Source organism: Erinaceus europaeus, chromosome 16 (genome assembly GCF_950295315.1).
Source record: "Erinaceus europaeus chromosome 16, mEriEur2.1, whole genome shotgun sequence".
In the NCBI taxonomy this organism is placed as follows: Eukaryota; Metazoa; Chordata; class Mammalia; order Eulipotyphla; family Erinaceidae; genus Erinaceus; species Erinaceus europaeus.
The window spans coordinates 23191420-23210071 of record NC_080177.1 but is presented as its reverse complement, the minus strand read 5'-3'; the positions used below and the strand labels follow the sequence as shown (position 1 = coordinate 23210071).

Genomic DNA, 18652 nt, shown 5'->3' with positions numbered 1-18652 from the left:
CATACATAACATGCTAGTCATGGGAAGGCCTGTGGGGGTGTCCCATGAAGGTCTCAAATTTAAACACCTACAAGGAATCAAAGCAAGCTAAGCAAAGGACAACAGGGGACCATGACTCTGGAGAATTAAAATTGAAAATTTCACAAGCACTTGTAAATGTTAAGAGTCAGAAAGTAGTTTTCCTGAGATGAGGTGGGAGATTTAGAGCTGACTAGGCAGTAACATGAGAGAATTTTCTGAGTGCTGGAAATCTTCCACCTCTTGCTTTGAGTGGTGGTTACTCCCTGTATACATACAGCAAATAAACATTTTAAGACTTGAGTGTTTGGGCCCTGGGTGGTGGTGAGAGACAGCTCAGTGTGTTAGAGCACATGACATGCATATCTGAAGACCTAGGTTCCGTCCCCAGTGCTGCCATGTCTCTTTCATAAAAATAAATTTGGGGGCTGACAGGGGGCTCACCTGGTAGAGCATGCATGCTACCATGCACAAGGACCCAGGTTTGAGTACATGGTCACCATATCAGAGAGCCAGCAGGGGAGAGCTTAACGCGTAGTGGTACAGTGTCTCTCCTTCTCTGTCTCTCACTTAGCTATTAAGAAGAAAAAAAAGGACAGTTGGGAGCAGTGGAGTTGTGCAGTCACTAAGCCCTGGTGATAACCCCAGTGTCAACTAAATCTTTTTTTTTAAGTTTTTTTAAATTTTATTTATTCCCTTTTGTTGTCCTTATTGTTTTATTGTTGTAGTTATTATTGTAGTTGTTATTGATATTGTCATTGTTGGATAGGACAGAGAGAAATGGAGAGAGGAGAGGAAGACAGAGAGGGGGAGAGAAAGATAGATACCTGCAGACCTGCTTCACTGCTTATGAAGCGACTCCCCTGCAGGTGGGGAGCCAGGGCTCCAACCAGGATCCTTACAGGCCGGTCCTTGCTTCAGGTCACTTGCACTTAACCCGCTGCACTACCGTTGACTTTCCATTTTTATTTATTTTTTTTTACCAGAGCACGTCTCAGCTCTGGTTTATGATGGTGTAGGACTTTGGAGGCTCTGGCATGAGAGTCTCTTTGCAAAACCACTATGTTGTCTCCCACCCTGCAACTAAATCTTTAAAAACTTAATTTGGGGAGCTGGGCAGTAGTGCAGTGGGTTAAGCGCACATGGCACAAAGCGCAAGGGCGGATGTAAGGATCCCAGTTCAAGCCCCCAGCTCCCCACTTGCAGGGAGGTTGCTTCACAAGCTGTGAAGCAGGTCTGCAGGTAGCTTTCTCTCTTTCTCTCTGTCTTCCCCTCCTTTCTCGATTTCTTTCTGTCCTATCCAATAACAACAACAGCTATGAGAATAATAACAGCTACAATAAGCACAACAACAAGGGCAACAAAATGGGAAAAATGGTCTCTAGGAACAGTGGATTCATAGTACAGGCACTGAGCCCCAGTGATAACCATGGAGGCAAACAAACAAACAAAACTTAATTTGGGTACTTTGTATCAGTAACTAAACTATAACTCTAGTTAGGGAGATAACATAATGGTAAAGCAAAAGTCTATCATACCTGAGGCTCTGAGGTCTCAGGTCCATCCCTGGTGATATCATAAGCTAAAGCTGAACAGTGCTCTGATTATTAAAAAAAAAAAAATAGAAAAGGTGCCAGGCGGTGGCACACCTGGTTAAGCGTACATATTATAGTGCATGAGGACCCAGCCTCAAGACCCTGGTCTCTGTATCTCTCCCTCTCCTTTTTCCATCTCTGTCTCTATCAGATTATAAATAAATAATATTTAAAAAGTAAAAAATTAAAAAAAGAAAAGGAGACAAAGAAATGAAATTGCAACTCCCTTTTTGTACTTGGGAAAATCAGTGAAGTATATATAAAGTGAGTTGGCTCCCAGACTACCCATGTCCAAGCTTTTCTTCCAGTCTGACTTACATAGGAATCAGGGACCCTGTGGGGAGTGTTTTTCTCAGGGGCACAGGTGAGTCCTGGTCACCTGGAGGTGGTTTTGGACTCCTCATCCTGGGAGGAAGGGAGGCTACAGAGGCTTGAGCGGGCTGCTCCCATGGAGAACACACCTTTTCTGAGTCAGTGCCTTTCCTTGAACGTCCCTAGGGACCAGTCAGCCGTCTGCCTGTTCTGGAAAGTGACAGGATACCCAGAACCATCAGGAAGAGCAGAAGTGCAAGGGGCACAAATCAATTACGGACTTGAACTGCAGACTGGGAACAACAATGAGCGCAGAAAGCCAAATTCTGGGAGGAGAAATCTAATCTAATGAGGAGGCTACTAGGCGCTGCAAAGTGACAGCCTCCTTGAGGAGTAGAGGTGGAAGTGGGGAGCGGCCTACAGCACTCATGGAGCCTCCTCTTCCAGGGAGGGTGCTCCAGGCAGAGCCCACTTGCCTGAGGATTTGTGCAGGTGCCTCCTCCTCTCAGTTAAGAAAAGCAGGCATCCCTGAAGTTTGGTGGAGCAACGCAAGCCCCGAGTTGGGGCTCTAAGCCTGGTTGGGTTTCTGATACTGCCCCCTTACTTCAGCTCTCCCCTACCCTCCTGGGAGCGAGTGGGAGTCTGAGCGAGTGAACGCAGCAGATGCAGTCGGGGTTCCCAAGCAAGTGCTGCTGGAGACAGACAAGGGACCCCGGGGTTGCGTGGATGCGGGTGATGGGGCGCCCAGGGCTGGGGACGTGGGTGATGGGGCGCCCAGGGCTGGGAGCGGTCGTCGGAATGTGCAGGGCTAGGGGCGCGATCGGTGGAGGCGCGCAGGGCGGGCCGCGGGCGGTGCTGCCGCAGGGCTTAGCCCTGGGTCACCGTCCGGATCCCTGAAAGGTTCTCAGAAGCGCAAGGAGCTCAGCCTTCCAGCCGGCACCGCCCTGATTGGTCCTCGCAGCGCGCGCTCACCCGCCCGCAGCCAATCCGGGTCGCCAAGACTGGGAAGGGGGGGACGGGGGCGGGGCTGCCGAGGATTCCCCGCCCTAATCCCTGCCGGGCGCAGGGCACCGGGGCTGCGCTAGAACAGTGTTGGCAGCCGCAGCTCAGACTCGGCGGCTGGGACCTGGGACGCGGCCCCTCGGCGCTTGCAACGCTCGCCCGGCGGCCGGGGCAGGATGTTCACGTCCAAGTCCAACTCGGTGTCACCGTCGCCGTCGCTGGAGCAGGCGGACTCGGACGCGCTGGACATCAGCACCAAAGTGCAGCTGTACGGGGTGCTGTGGAAGCGGCCCTTCGGGAGGCCGTCGGCCAAGTGGTCCCGGCGGTGAGTGTACCTGCCCGGGCCGGCCGGCTGGGGAGGAAGCCGGGGCCTCGGGACTCGCCAGTCTCCTCCCTAGTCACCACCCAGCGCCCCCCAATTCACCACTCAGCCCCCCACTCACCACCCAGCTCCCTGCCCAATTCACCATCCAGCCCCCTCAATTCACCACCCAGACCCCTAATTCACCACCCAGCCCTCCAATTCACCACCCAGTCCCCCAGTTCACCACCCAGCCTCCCAGTCACCACTCAGACCCCCCAATTCACCACCCAGACCTCCAGTCACCACCTAGTCTCCCAATTCACCACCCAGCCCACCCAGTTACCACCCAGCCCCCCAGTCACCACCCAGCCCCATCACCATGCAGCCCCCCCAATTCACCACCTAGTCCCTCAGTCACCACCCAGCCCTCCCAGTTCACCACCTAGTCCCTCAGTCACCAGCCAGCCCCCCTAGTCACCAGCCAGCCCCCCCCATCACCACCCAGCCCCCTATCCCTCTGTGACCTTGACCTGGTAGCAGATCAGTTTTCCTGAAGGTGCAGGGTGCAGTGCCCCTCGTGTACTGGGGTGCTTGCTGATGGAGCTGGGACAAGGACAGGGTGGGGGTGTTTGAACTCTCTGTTCACCAAGAGTGGAGTGTTGGGGGTGGGCTGCAGAGATAGCACAGCTGGTAGGAGTCCAGCTGGATCAGGTGGGGTTAGACCTTTCTCTCCTCCAGCTTCCCCCCTCCCCACCCCAGCCCCCAGACTTTCTCCTGCCAGTTATATTAGGTCAGCTTGGCCTGGGAGGGAGGAAAGGCCAGGGGGATCTGTGCCCACTTCTAGTGGAGTGGCCCTTCAACTGTCCTTTGAGACTGACTCTTAAAAGATCTGGGCCAGGACTTGGGGCGGTGACAGCACCCAGTTGAGTACATATGTTACCATGAGCAAGGACCCAGGTTCAAGCTTTGGGTCCTCATCTGTAGGGGGAAAACTTAGGGAGCATTGAAGCAGAGCTGCAGGCATCTCTCTATCTCTCCCTTCCCTCTTGATTTCTCTCTGTCCTATCAAATAAAAGGAAGGAAAGGGAAAAAAAAAGGGCGGGGTAGATAGCATAATGGTTATGTAAAGAGACTCTCATGTGTGGAGGGGCGGGCAAGGAATGCAGGAATCCAGGTTTGAGCCCCCTAGCTCCCCACCTTCAAGGAGATGCTTCACAAGCTGTGAAGCAGGTCTGCGGGTGTCTATCTTTCTCTCTATCTCTCCCTCCTCTTTCACTTTCTCTCCGTCCTATCCAGTAAAAATGGGGGGAAATGGCTGTTAGGAGCTGTGGATTGGTACTGCCTCCACTGAGCCCCAGTGATAACCCTGGAGGCAAGAGAGAGAGAGAGAGATAGAGATATATAGAGAGGGGATTGTTATGTCTGAGACTCTGAAGTCTCAGGTTCATTCTACCACAGCACCATAGCCAGAGATGGTCAGTGCTCTGGAAAAAAAAATTAAATAAAAATTAAAAGGTACAATTATTTAAAGAAAAAAATAAAAAGCTGGGCCTAAGGAGCAGGGATTCCAGTGCTTCTGGGAGAGGAGGGACTGGAGATGGGGCGCAGGCCAAGGGGTGTCACTCTCTCTGTGGAAAGACTACCTCTTGTAGAGAGAGTGGTGGGACAGTCCTAGCCTAATTTTTTAGCACCCATTCTTTATTTTATTTTTTTATTTGTGATTTAAATTCACAAAACTGTAAGGTAATAATCCCACCTGGCTCCCACCACCAAAGTTCTGTGTCCCCCATCCCTTCCACTGGAAACTGTAGTAGTTTTTTTTCCCAATATCACCAATATGGGCTGATTCTATAACTTATCTACTTTTTTTTTTTTGCCCATTCTGCAATGGTTCTGCCTTCAATTCCTTTCTCAGTCACCCCTACATCTGTTAATACTTCCAGATGTCTTTCCTTTTTTTTTCCCTCATCTCCCTCAGAAAAAAGAAACAGGGGTGGAGGTAGATAGCTTAGTGGTTATGCAAAGACACTCTCATGCCTGAGGCTCCAAAGTGTCCCAGGTTCAATTCCCCACCAGAAGCCAGAGCTGATCAGTCATCTTATCAAATAAAATAAGAGAGAAACAGCATCCACTCCTCATCCCGAACTCAGAGGCCTCTTCCTGGACCTCAGTAGCTGCTGCCACTTTTATAGATGTGTCTGGTAGGGGGTGGGCCCCCTTCTGTCCTTAGGTGCCCTGAGCCACCTTCAGGTCATTTGCACCCCCAGACTAACCTCAGGTCTGAAATTTGCTGTTGGAATGGCCTGTTGAGCTCAGACCCCTAACCCTCTCAAGCCCCTTGCTGGACGTGTGACCCTGCCCAGGCAACTAGGGGTACATGGAGACCCCTTTCCACCCCATGCTGAGTCTGTCCCTGAGCAGGTGGGACCTCACCTGTTCCCAGGCCCACCTATCAGCAGTGTGATGGTGGTCGGTTCTAATGTCCTATTTTGATGAATCATAGGAGGTTTCTGTGAGACCAGGGAGCAAATGGCGTTGCCAACATTGTTTCTTGTTTTGCATGGCTGGTCTCCCAGCCTTTATTCTGGGTTTGATGGGCTGTAGGCTCATTAGGTTCCTTCAAGTTGAACTGATCTTTGCTCCCTGAATGAGTGGCAGGGAGATATCTTGTCGGAGGGGTGAGGGGGGTGGGGGTGGGGGCAGTGCTATCTGAGCTGCAGCTGGGGATGGGACAACCTTGTGTCTGGCAGGGCACAGTGGGGGTGAGAAGACTCAAGCACCATTAGCAGAATTGCGGTCCCCTCTCCGCAGCTGCTTCAAGCAGCCAGCCCTCCACTGGGCCTGGCTGCTGTCCTATAGGTTTCTGTCTGGATCTCCTCCTCTAGGGCTTCTCCTGCCAGTCCTCTTCACCTGACTGCACACATTCCTAATAAATGCCAACAGAGTGTGACCCCCCAGCCCTCAGGGGATGTCCCCTGACCCCTCTGACCCACAGTTCTGGGGACCTGATTCCACTCCCACAAGGTTGTGAAGCTCACGACACAGCGGAGGAGCCGGTGGAAACTTAGAGAAGTTTAGCAGTGCCCTCTGGGGTCAGCGAATTAGCTCACCTGGACAGGACAATGCCGTGTCAGATCCAGGTTTTAGCGCAGCCCTCTCCACCACCACCCCCTCCACTGAAGGAAGTTTCAGTGCTGTGGTCTCTTTCACTCTCTCTGCTTCTCTGGCTCTATCTAAAAACAAACCGTAAAACAACAACCCCGGGGCAGAAGATAGCTCACTCTGTAGAGCGCACACTTCACCATGTGAGGACTGGGGTCCGAATCTTGGAACCACATGCGAGCTCTGCACACAGGGAAAGCTTCATGAATGGTGGAGCCGTGCTGTGGTGTTTTGTCTTCTCTCTGTGTCTCTCTCCTGTTCTGCTTTCCTCTCTAAAAGTAGAAAAGATTTTCACCACCTGGGGTGGTGAAATCTTGCAGACACAAAACCCTGGGGCAACAAAACAAAGCATGTGCTGAGTCACAAGAGGGTCCATGGTCTGTAAGCAGCTTCAAGTCCCCCATCCTCCTTTCTAAGAAAACCGTTATCTCTAGTCCCTTTTTCTAGGCATTCTGAAGCTGCCACTGTGCAGAATCTTCCTGCATTGGGGCTCAGGAAAGAACAGTCCACTCTAGGCCTCTGCCAACATTCAAAGTTCTAGAAATACACAACACCGGGGCCAGCTGGTAGTGGACCTGTTTGAGCACAGGTTATAATGTACCAGGACCTGGGTTCAAACCCCCAGTCCCCATGTGCAGGGGGAAAGCTTCATGAGTGGCGATGCAGGGCTACAGGTGTCTCTCTGTTTTTGTCTCTATCTCCCCCTTCCTCTCAATTTCTGGCTATCTCTATCCAATAAATAAATAAAGGTAATAAAAATTTTTAAAAAAGGAAATACACAAGACACACACATGCACGCACGCACGCACGCACGCACGCACGCATGCATGACTCAGCCTTGACAGTGACAGAGCCAGCCAGGGAGTGTTGGGGGTTCGGTGGCAGGATGCTAAACTTAGCCCCCCTCTCACTTCCAGGCAGGAAGCCCTGGGCCCCACTTCCCGGTTTCTTAAGTGGAGCCTGGAACTCTGCTAATGAGCGGGCCACAGGAAGGTTTGGGGAGGGGGCAGTCTTGGTTGGCTGCTGCAGAGCCTGGCCATTAAGGCAATCGATGCCCCTCTGGGGCAGTGGAGGGGAGGGGGACTGGAGAGACTCCTGTGAGGCTTCATAAATAACCAATGGGCAGGATGGGGCCGGCTGCAGTCTTGGTTCTAGAAAGCCTCCTCTGCTCAGGGGTTTGTGCGGTCACCCGCTCCTGCTGGACCAGCCCTGCCCTCACTGGGGTGGGGAGGTGCCCTTGAGCTAATGGCTCTGCTTTGACTTCCTGTGATCTACAAGAGGGAGCACTAGAAGCGGTCAGGAGAGAGAGAGAGGTGAGGCTGGTGGCTGTGTCCTCGTCCCTTTTTAGTCTGGGAGCAGCCAAGGGTGCTGTTGACAAAGACCCCACAGCACAGAGACTAGGATGAAGGAGTAACATCTCAGCCTCGGCCTCACTCAGCCTTGTGACTTGGTGAAATGAAATAAAGATCGTGAATCCAGACTTCATTGGGTCCATGTGATGAGAATCCCGGATCCAGTTTACCAAAGTTAGCTGAGCTAATGGTGCAAACAAGCTATGCTTTCATCTGACCTCCACTCTCAAGGAGCTGTCTTTACAGCTTGATTTCATGGTTAAAAACGAGTCTCTGGTTGGAGAGATAGCACAATCATTATGCAAAAAGACTTTTTTGTCTGAGACTCTTGAGGTCCCAAGTTCAATCCCCAGCACCACCATAAGTCAAGGCTGAGCAGTGCTGTGGTTTAAAAAAGAAAGTCAGCCAAGAGTGATAAAGCCCTAGCAACAACGAAGAAAATGAGTCTCAGGACCCAAAAGATGGGATTCTGCACATTCAAGCATGAAGTTCTGAGCTTGACCCCCAGCATAGTGTGTGTTAGAGTGATGCTTTTGTTCTTTCTCTTCCTTGTGAAATAAGTATTTCTAAAAAAATAACTATAAAGAAATCTGGGAGTTGGCACAGTGGATAAAGTGTTAGCCTCTCAAACATAAGGTCCCAGGTTTGATCCCTAGCACCTCATGTGCACAGTGATTCCTGGTTCTCTCTTTTAAAAAAAGTGACTTATTTATTTCAACCATTTTATATATTATGTTATGAGTTCCCTTTATCAGTACTTTTCAAATTATTGATCACTATTGCCTGGATTGACTTGTGTCTAAGTAATTTAATTAAAGGGTTTACCGTGGTGGAAGTTAACAGTTTTTTCAATCCCTGAGTTGGAGCTCAGTGGTGTAAAAGCCTCTGTTTTTCTTCCCTGTAGGCTATGGGAGCCTGAGGGCTTTTAAACTATCAATAGACTTCTTAGCTTAATCACTGACTCCTGACCAAGAGATAAAGCAGGGTGTGGCAGAGATAATCCAGTGGTTATGCAAAGAGACTTTCACAGCCCCTCAGCTATGCCACCAAGGTATAGGTCTTCTCCTGAGTTTCCCGGTTAGATCTCTGTCCCCTGGTTTCCCTCCCTGTTGCTGCTCCAGATTCTGAGGGTAGTAGCAATGGAGACTCAGAGTTGCACTTGGTGAGTCTCTGGGGAGTCCTTTCCTCCCTTCAGCTGTCCCCTTGTTGTGGAGCAGACTGGAGGTGGTGTCTCAACAGATAAACTGTTGAACTGTTATCAGTCACTTAATCTCTCCTTAGGCTCCTCTCTCCTCTCTGTCACCAGCCACGCGTGTTTGTACTCACGAGTGATTTACTGGGTTCCTGTGGTCATTCTAGTCCTGTCTTGTTTCGGTCCGGGTGGTCTCCTTTGGTATTCCTAGTTGATCCGGGAGAGGAGAAGAGAGGAGAGGAGAGGAGAGGAGAGGAGAGGAGAGGAGAGGAGAGGAGAGGAGAGGAGAGGAGAGAAAGCGATCTGCTGCTCGTAGCTCCGCCTCCGGAAGTCGAATCCCCCCCCAAAAAAGTGCTTTATTTATTTCAATAGAGACAGAGAAATCAAGAGAGGGTGAGGAGATAGAGAGACACCTGCAGCCCTGCTCCACCGCTCATGAAGCTTTCCCCCTGCAAGTGGAGACCGGGGTCTTGAACATGTTTAACCAGGTGCACCACCACCTGGCCCCTCTCTGTCTTTCTATCTAAAGAAAAGTCAGCCTGGAGCAGTAAAGTGATCTAAATAAATAAATAAATCTTAAAAACAAGTCTCAAGAGTCAGAAGGATCCCTCACTGGGTAGGGCACCCACCTTGCCATGGTTTAAGCTCTGGCACCACAGTGGGTGTGAAGTGGTACTGGGGGAAGCTTTGGTGCTGTGGTGTCTCTCCCTGTCTGGCCTGCAGACAGCTCAGTTTCCTTCTGTCCAAGCTGTAGCAATAGGAAAAGGTTCCTTCTAGGCGCAGCTGTGCTGTAGTGGAGAGAGAGACCTATAGACGGGAGCTCTGGATTCCATCTTTTGCCAGGGCCCACACTGTAACACTCTCCCAGCTGTCTGACCAGTGTCTCTCAGCTACACAGTAGGGATGCGTGGAGGAAGATAGTATAATAGTGATGCAAAAGACTCTCATGCCTAAGGCTCCAAGGTTCCAGGTTCAATTCTCAGCACTACTATAAGTCATAGCTGAGCAGTGGGTAGAAAACAAAACCAGGAGTTGGGTGGTAGCACAGTGGGTTAAGCACAGCTGGTGCAAAGAACAAGGACTGGCTGAAGGATCCTGGTTCGAGTCCCCTGGATCCCCACCTGCAGGGGAGTTGCTTCACAGGTGGTGAAGCAGGTCTGCAGGTGTCTATCTTTCTCTTCCCCTCTCTGTCTCCCCCCCTCCATTTCTGTCTGTCCTGTCCAACAATGACAACATCAATAACAACAATAAAGCAATAACAATGACATAAATACAACAGCAATAATAACTACAGCAATATAAAACAAGGGCAACAAAAGGGAATAAATAAATATTAAAAAAACAAAACAAAACAAACAAAAAAACCCAAAACGTGAATGGATCAAATTGTGGTTGTCAATTTTCAGTCCACAGATCACTGTAGACCTTCTTTGACTCCTTCCCAGGAGTCCACAAGGAGAGTCATGGAGTGCTGCTCAAAGACCCCCTCACCTGGCCCGGTGCCTCTGCATGTATTGTGAAGCTGGCCATTATATGTTGTTTGAAGACCTCCCTTTAACTTGCCAGTCTCTGCACCAACTCTCACTTGTCAGCACTCACTTGCATGCTTCAGGGGCAGGGTTCCCGCTGACCTGCCATCTCTCATCAGATCTGATTCCAGATGAGTGACACATGCAGGAAGGGCACTTCCAGAACCATTAGAGGAGCACACACGGGCCAGCACCATTCCCATGTCTGAGAAGCTGTCCTTCTTAGGCTCTGACCCCACATACCTACTCTCTGTGTCTGAAGGGCTTAGGGGTAAGAGAGACTGGGGCAGGGGTGGGGAGCAGTGGGGAGAGAGAGCACCAGCCACAGGTGCTACAGGCTTTCACGCCCAAGGCACCAGAAATGTCAGGTTCATTCTCTGGCACCACCATAAGCCAGAACTGAGAAGTGTCCTGGTTTAAAGGGGTCCTGGGGGCATGTTAGCTCTATTTTAGAAGTTCAGGGGGGTCCAGTAGTGGTACACCTGTTTAAGCACACACATTGCAGTGCTCAAGGACCCAGGTTCAAATCCCTGATCCCCACTTGCAGGGGGACAGCTTCACGAATGCTGAAGCAGGGTTACTGGTGTCTCTCTGTCTCTTTGTTTATCTCTCCCTCTCAATTTCTGTCTTCATCCAATAATCAATACAAATATTTTAAAGATAAATTATTAGGGGCCAGGTGGTGGCACAGCTGGTTAAGCGCACATGGTGCGAAGCACAAAGACCAGCGCAAGGATCCCGGTTCGAGCCTCCCTCCCCCCCTCGCTCCCTACCTGCAGGGGGGTCGCCTCACAGGCGGTGAAGCAGGTCTGCAGGTGTCTGTCTTTCTCTCCTCCTCTCTGTCTTCCCCTCCTCTCTCCATTTCTCTCTGTCCTATCCAACAACGATGGCTACAACAAGGGCAATAAAAATGGGAAAAATGGCCTCCAGGAGCAGTGGATTCATAGTGCAGGCTCCGAGCCCCATCGATAACCTTGGAGGCAACAATTAATTAATTAATTAAGACAAAGTAGAAGTTTGTACTTATGGTGAGAAGGTCAACTGTTGGGTGTACTCCTTGCTGCAGAAAGGAGTCTATGGGGGAGGCACATATGCACTGTCGAGTGAGAGAAGCCCACTCCCCTTGGTGCTTGTTAATCCCCAAGACACTCTGGATGTGTCCACAGTATGTGGTCCGCCCTTGTTACACAGGTGGTATGGAGTTCGGCTCAGTCTGGTCCTCAGTCCTTCCCCCTTACTACCTAGATGCCCCTCCCTCCCGGGCATCCGTGAGCTGGTGGGCCATGCTGAGGGGGTGCTTGGTAAGCTTGGGAGGCTGGGGGGCACACGGAAGTACAGCACCTCAGCCTGGGTGTCAGTTTCAGGGCCTCCTCAGCTTTCTAGGCATCCCATCTCGCCACCATCAGACTCAGGTTGCTTGCCACTGTCTCTGACGCTCTAAGATCCAGATACTTCCACCTTCCCTGCATCTTCTCTCCCCTGCACTTTCTCACCTTCCATTCTCACTGCCCTCAGGGATTCAATCCAACATTAACCCCCACCTCCTCAAATATAATCCCTGCTCCCAAACATCAGAGCTCCACAGAGCAGATGCACTACACCTTAACAGACTCACTGACATAGCAGGTGCCTGTGGATGCTCTCCTCAGTTGGTTTGGATGCACTATGAGGCCAGCCAGTTCTGGCTGACCCCTGCTCTGAACAGAGCTCTGAGGAGGGGAAGCCATGGTGGAGGCGAAACTTGGGAACATCTCTCCTGGTTTCCCTGGGTCATGTTGGCAGGCTTGTGTGGCCACCCCGTCACTTCGTTAGGCTGCAGTCTTGCTCCTGGCATTATTCCCGGACTCTACCCCCGAATCCTACCCTCCCTCCCCTGCCCTGCTCTAATCATTCAATAGATTCTGCTGGCTTTGTGAACAGTAAATGTAGTAAAAGCTAACAACCATGTGGCCCAGGCGGTGGCACACCCAGTTAAGCATACATAGGACTAAGTGCAAGGATCTGGGTTCTAGCCCCTGATCCCCATCTGCAGGGGGAAAGGTTCACAAGTGACAAAGCAGGTTTGCAGGTGTCTCTCTCTCTATCTCCCCACCCCCTCTCAATTTCTCATTGTCCTGTCCAATAAAACGGAAAAAGCGGCTGCCAGTAGCAGTAGATTCATAGGGCCCACACTTCTTCTAGCGTTTGCCCTTCTTCCGTAGCCAGTCAACAGCGTCAGGTTGAGCCTGATGTAAAGTTTCGAGACCTCCTTTGAATCTGGAGAGGTGGCAGTCGTTGACTATGTGGGTCATAGTCTGTCTGTAGCTGCAGGGGCAGTTCGGGTCGTCTCTGGCTCCCCAGCGATGGAACATAGCGGCGCACCGGCCATGGCCTGTTCGATAGCGATTGAGGAGGGCCCAAGCATAACGTGCTAGGTCAAAGCCGGGTTGACGCTTGCAGGGGTCTGTGATGAGGTGTTTGTTCTTTACCTCAGCTGACTGCCAACTCTGTTTCCAAGAGATTGGAACAGAGAAGTTCAGTGTAGGTGTAGGGGACCAGATTGGATGATGAGACGTCAAGAGTTGGACAGGGTGGGCGAAGATATCCGCGTATATTGGCAGGTCCGGTCGATCGTAGATGTGGGAAATGAACTTAGATGATGCCGCATCCCGACAAATATCTGGTGGGGCGATGTTGCTAAGAACTGGCAGCCATGGAACCGGGGTGGAACGGATGGTTCCAGAAATTATCCTCATGGAGGAATATAATTTGGAATCGACCAAGTGGACATGGGGGCTACGGAACCATACTGGGGCACAGTATTCTGCAGTGGAATAGCATAATGCCAGAGATGATGATCGTAGTGTGGAAGCGCTCGCACCCCATGAGGAGCTGGCCAGTCTTGCAATGATGTTATTCCTCTCGCCCACCTTTGCTGCAGTTTTTATGAGATGTTCGTGAAATGACAGGGTGCGATCGAGAGTAACGCCAAGATAGACTGGCTGGGCTTCATGCTGGATTCTCGTATCGTCAAGCTGCACATTAAGCTCACGCGAGGCCGAGGCATGGTGTAGATGGAAAACAGATGATACCGTTTTTGCAGTGCTAGGGATTAGTCGCCATTTTTTACAGTAATCAGATATCAGAGACATGTCTTTCGTGTTTCCTCGAGGATGTCAAACTTGGATGCCTGAGTTGCACAGCAGATATCATTGGCGTAGATGAAATTCCTTGAAGAAGTTTCTGGGAGGTCATTGATGTAAATATTAAATAGCGTAGGAGCCAGAACAGAGCCCTGGGGGAGGCCACTTGAGACAAGTCTCCATCTGCTAGACTTGTCACCCAGATGCACCCGGAATCTTCTGTTTTGGAGAAGAAACGATATAGTGTTGGCCACCCATGGAGGCAGGCATCTTGAGATCTTGACTAGGAGACCACGGTGCCAGACCGTGTCATAGGCTGCTGTGAGATCAACAAAGACAGCACCCGTCTTTAAATTCTTCTGGAATCTATTTTCAATGTAAGTTGAGAGGAGAGGGCCAGGGCTTGTTCGCAGGTAGATCTTCCTGGGCGGAAACCAGCTTGGGCGGGTGATAGGAATTTCTCTGTAAGAGGAGAAATACGTGACAGAAGCAGCCTCTCAAAGAGTTTGTAACACACGGAGAGGAGAGAAATTGGTCTATAGCTGGCGGCCAGTGTTGGGTCTTTCTTTGGTTTCAAAACTGCTATTATCTTGGCACGACACCAAATTTTGGGCATAGATTCAGATTCCAAGATGTGGGACAGGAATGTAGTGAGCCACTTCTTTGCTGCGGGGCCCAAGTTAAGAATGAGTTCTGGGGTGATGTTATCATAGCCAGCAGCCGTTTCCGATTTAACCCTCTTCAAAGCGTCTTCCAGTTCAGACAGTGTAAAGGGAGAGAGTTTTGGAGATGGACAAGATAAACGGAAGTGGGATGACCACTCATGGGAAATTTCTCTTTTCCAGACTGGGTCCATCTTAGCACGTCCAACTTGAGTTAGGTGACTGGCCACTGAGTTTGGAGATACGGGAGGATGGGAGACGGGAGAGGGTTGGCTACCGGCACCCAGACTATGAAGAAGCTTCCAGGCCTTCCTACTTGAGTGGGTGAAGTTCAGACTTTCCGTGAGTTGTTGCCAGCGGGCTTGGCGTGCTGCATCCAGGGAGGCAATGAGATGGTCGGCCACATCTGGGTCGCCCGACTCATCATACTGCTTTAGTAGTTGCTCGCATTCAGCATCAAGACAAGGCGTATAGTTAGCACGTCTCCCACGAGGAATGGCTTGGGAAGCTGCTTTGAAGATGGCTTGGCGGAAGTGCCTGTAGGAATCTTCAGAGGGGATAGAGTTAATTGGAATTGCAGGAATAGATTTGTTGGTAAGATCACTGAACAGACTCCATTTTGCTTTCCGAAAGTTCCATCTTAGTTTCTCCGAGCACAGAATCAGTGGGAGCTGGAGACCAATGTTGTTGTTTTCGACGGGTTATGTTGTTTTTGCCGGGCTGGCTTCACGGGCGGGTAACAGATGACCAGGGACTCATGGTTGAGCTGTAGGCAGTATCTCTTTATTCATGCAGGACGCAGCCCAATCTAAGATGAGCTAAGCTAAACTCAAGGTACAGTACTCTAAAACTCACAATGCTGTCTTTATATATACTTGCCAAGTAGGGTGGAAACAGGGTGTGACATAGAGAGGGTGGAGAGAAAAGTGACTGGTGACAATCAGAGTGTGACAAGGAGAGGATCAGGGTGTGACAAGGAGGGGGGTGGAGCAAAAACATATCATGAAAAAGTGGGGATTGAACCAATGCCCTGGAGGGAGGTGCTTGTTAACAGCGGTTATATAAATAGAATGAAGTGGTTATGTAAATAGAATAGTGTTAAGCAGGGGGGATTTAAACCAAATGAAACAGAAGGGGTCTCATGCATACCAACAATTCCCCCTTTCTTTTTAACTAATGGCCATTGTGGGGTGAACAGAAACGTATATCGTACAGGCGTTTTCAAAAGAACTGGCATAAGACATGGAAAACAAAATAGGCGAACAGCAATAACCAGTGTGATGCCAAGGGGAGCTTTTCTTGCCTCAAAGGGCAAGGTCTAGCAGGCGAAAGGGCATTTCTTGCCTCTGGGAACGCTTCATGCCTCTGGGGGCATCTCTTGCCTCAAAGGGCGTTTCCTGCCTCTGTGGGCATCTCTTGCCTCTTGGGGTGCTTCATGCCTCTGTGGGCATAACCTAATAAGGAGGGGGAGTTTTCTGCCTCTGTGACAGAGCCTGCAGGCGAGGGAACATGGTCTATAAAGTCTCAAGGCAATTGGCTGAAGTTAGTCTTTGAGAAACACAGCAGCGTGTACCAGTAAGTCCGATGGAGGTGTCAGTCCAAAGTAGCTGACCACAGAAGAAAATGCCAGAGGATGAAACGCTGCACAATGGGGAATGTCTCAATGGGGAATGTCGGCCATCAGAATTCTGCTTTTCTGTAGAGAGTGATCTTTGGAGTCTGTGAATCTGTTTCTTCAGGTCGTGCCAGGTCTCATCATTGGTTTCCGGGGGCGATGTCAGAGAACAGGATCCAAATGGATTTCCAGGAATTCTATTTGAGTAGATGCTTTTTCATGTGAAGACTTTGACAGCTGAAATTCACTTACTTGTCAAACAAAACTTGTAGCAGATTAGAAGTTTACTATAATTGATAACTCCATTATAATTGGAAGTCCTTTCTAGTATGATTTTAAGGTTGTTTAAACAGTTTAAACTCAATAAAATGTGGAAAGGTAAACAGAAGAACCACGGTTAAAAGCCTCAGGCATGAGAATAATTAACATAATCATTGCACTATCTGCCCCACCCATAACTCATATAGTTTTCAGGATTAAACGTTTCAGATTCATGTCAAGACGTAAAAGAGAAATCAAAGGAGGAAAAAAACAACTTTTTGCATTGTTTCTGGATGTCTCTAGAAATCATGGCTGCGTCCAGCATTTTTTTTTTTAAGTCAATGTCAAACAAAAATTCAGTCATTCAAATCATTCTCTTATGAAACGCAACTTGAACCAGATTATCAAGATCTCACCATGTAGGATTAAGAATCCCCGGAGGGCGACCTAGTCCAAAAAGGTCCTCGAAATTCCATTTAGGGTGTTTCTGACTGTTCCTGCTGGATTGCTTCAGGCACCCATTTTTAAAAGCGTCTTCCCATCGAAGAAAGAATCCAATCAGGAGAGTAGAACTAACCACGTGTCTCCATACTTGGGAACTGCCAGGGTACTCGAGAATGTTCTTCAAATTAGAGTAGTCCTTCTCCATGGGAAACATGCGAGAAGAAGTCCAGAAAGTCCCAGGGGAAATCCCCATGCATGTCCTAAGGTCTACGATCACGGTCATAAAGAACGAAATTATGGCCTGGAGCGAAATGTAGTCCTTTTCCTCGGGAAACATGAGAGAGGGAATCCAGAAAGTCCAAGGAGAAATCTCCATGCATCTCCCAAGCTCTATGATCCCGGTCATAAGAAACCAAAGTTCCCGGTCAGGGCACCAAAATGTGGCCCAGAGTAAAATGTTCCAGAGACAGACTGTCTCATGATGAAACAGTAGAGGCTTTGGCAAACCTCTTCATAAGTAGAAAGGCAACCCATGGTGGACGGGTAGCCAAGTTTACTTATCTGGAGGATGGGTGGGTAGGGTCCCACGTTGATGCCGGTCCAAGTTTCAGGGCTTATTTCAGTCCCTGTTCGGGCGCCATATGTTGTTTTCGACGGGTTAGGTTGTTTTTGCTGGGCTGGCTTCACGGGCGGGTAACAGATGACCAGGGACTCATGGTTGAGCTGTAGGCAGTATCTCTTTATTCATGCAGGACGCAGCCCAATCTAAGATGAGCTAAGCTAAACTCAAGGTACAGTACTCTAAAACTCACAATGCTGTCTTTATATATACTTGCCAAGTAGGGTGGAAACAGGGTGTGACATAGAGAGGGTGGAGAGAAAAGTGACTGGTGACAATCAGAGTGTGACAAGGAGAGGATCAGGGTGTGACAAGGAGGGGGGGTGGAGCAAAAACATATCATGAAACAGTGGGGATTGAACCAATGCCCTGGAGGGAGGTGCTTGTTAACAGCGGTTATATAAATAGAATGAAGTGGTTATGTAAATAGAATAGTGTTAAGCAGGGGGATTTAAACCAAATGAAACAGAAGGGGTCTCATGCATACCAATACAATGTGGATGATAGCTGGGCGGTGATGACTGTGCGGGAAGATCTTTAGAACTTGTCTCGTAGCAGGAAAGGCTTGGCCGTTGACTGTGCTAATCCAGCACAGGTCAGGTGACGAGTCTTTATTCCATCTAGCACTGTGAAAAGAGCCTGGCTGTTTGGGATCGTATAATAGGGAGAGGTCATTCGCTGAAGCCCAGTCGGCTAAGATAGAGCCATCAGCACGAGTGGAGGAATATCCCCAGTCTTGGTGATGACTATTAAAGTCTCCAACGTAAACGGCTGAGTGATTCGCGCTAGGCAGGACCTCATTATCCCATGAGGCACTGGGAGGCTTATATACGTTGACGAGCTGAATAGTTCCAATAGTAATGGAGTCGTAGTAGAAGGTCGAAGAGGCCGTATGGTAAACTTCCGCAAGACTCGATTTAGCGTAGATGGCAAGGCCGTGTTTAGGATGGAGATTATAGCATATTAAATCGAATCCACTGATGATGAATTGAGCAGCTTCATTGACTGCTATATGTGTTTCTTGTAGGCAAATAACATCTGCCTGATGCTGTATCGCCAATTGACCAATAAGAACGCGTTTGGCAAAGGACAGCCCCTCAACATTAAGTTGGAGGACTCGAAGAGCAGGACCAACAGCTTGAAAGCTGGCAGGAGCTGCTTGTTGCTGGCTTTGAAAGTGACTGGGATCCATGTGGATTCAGTCGGCTAGGAAGGATCGTCAGTTTCCCCAATGAATGGGTACTCACGGGATGCACCACGGGAAGGTCGATCCAATGCACCCCAGGGCCCACACTGAGCCCCAGTGATAACCCTGTAGGCAAAAAAAAAGAAAGAAAGAAAGAAAGAAAGAGGGCTAAGGACTACCACCAATAAATAGTATCCCCTTTGGCTGGGAGCCCCTCTACAGGTTGTGTTTATTTAGTTATTTAGTCATTGATTGGTAGAGGCAGAAAAATCAAGAG

The 18652-nt window shown here is 49.7% G+C and overlaps 1 protein-coding gene across 1 annotated transcript in view; it reads left to right on the top strand.

Moving 5' to 3' along the window:
• The first annotated feature begins 3052 nt into the window (after positions 1 to 3052).
• PLEKHD1 (pleckstrin homology and coiled-coil domain containing D1) overlaps positions 3053 to 18652 on the top strand; it is a 53128-nt gene continuing 37528 nt past the window's right edge. Inside the window, exon 1 of the mRNA XM_007535318.2 lies at positions 3053 to 3252. Coding sequence (XP_007535380.1) covers positions 3104 to 3252 — 149 coding nt within the window. The 5' untranslated portion in view covers positions 3053 to 3103. The remainder of the gene's footprint in view (positions 3253 to 18652) is intronic.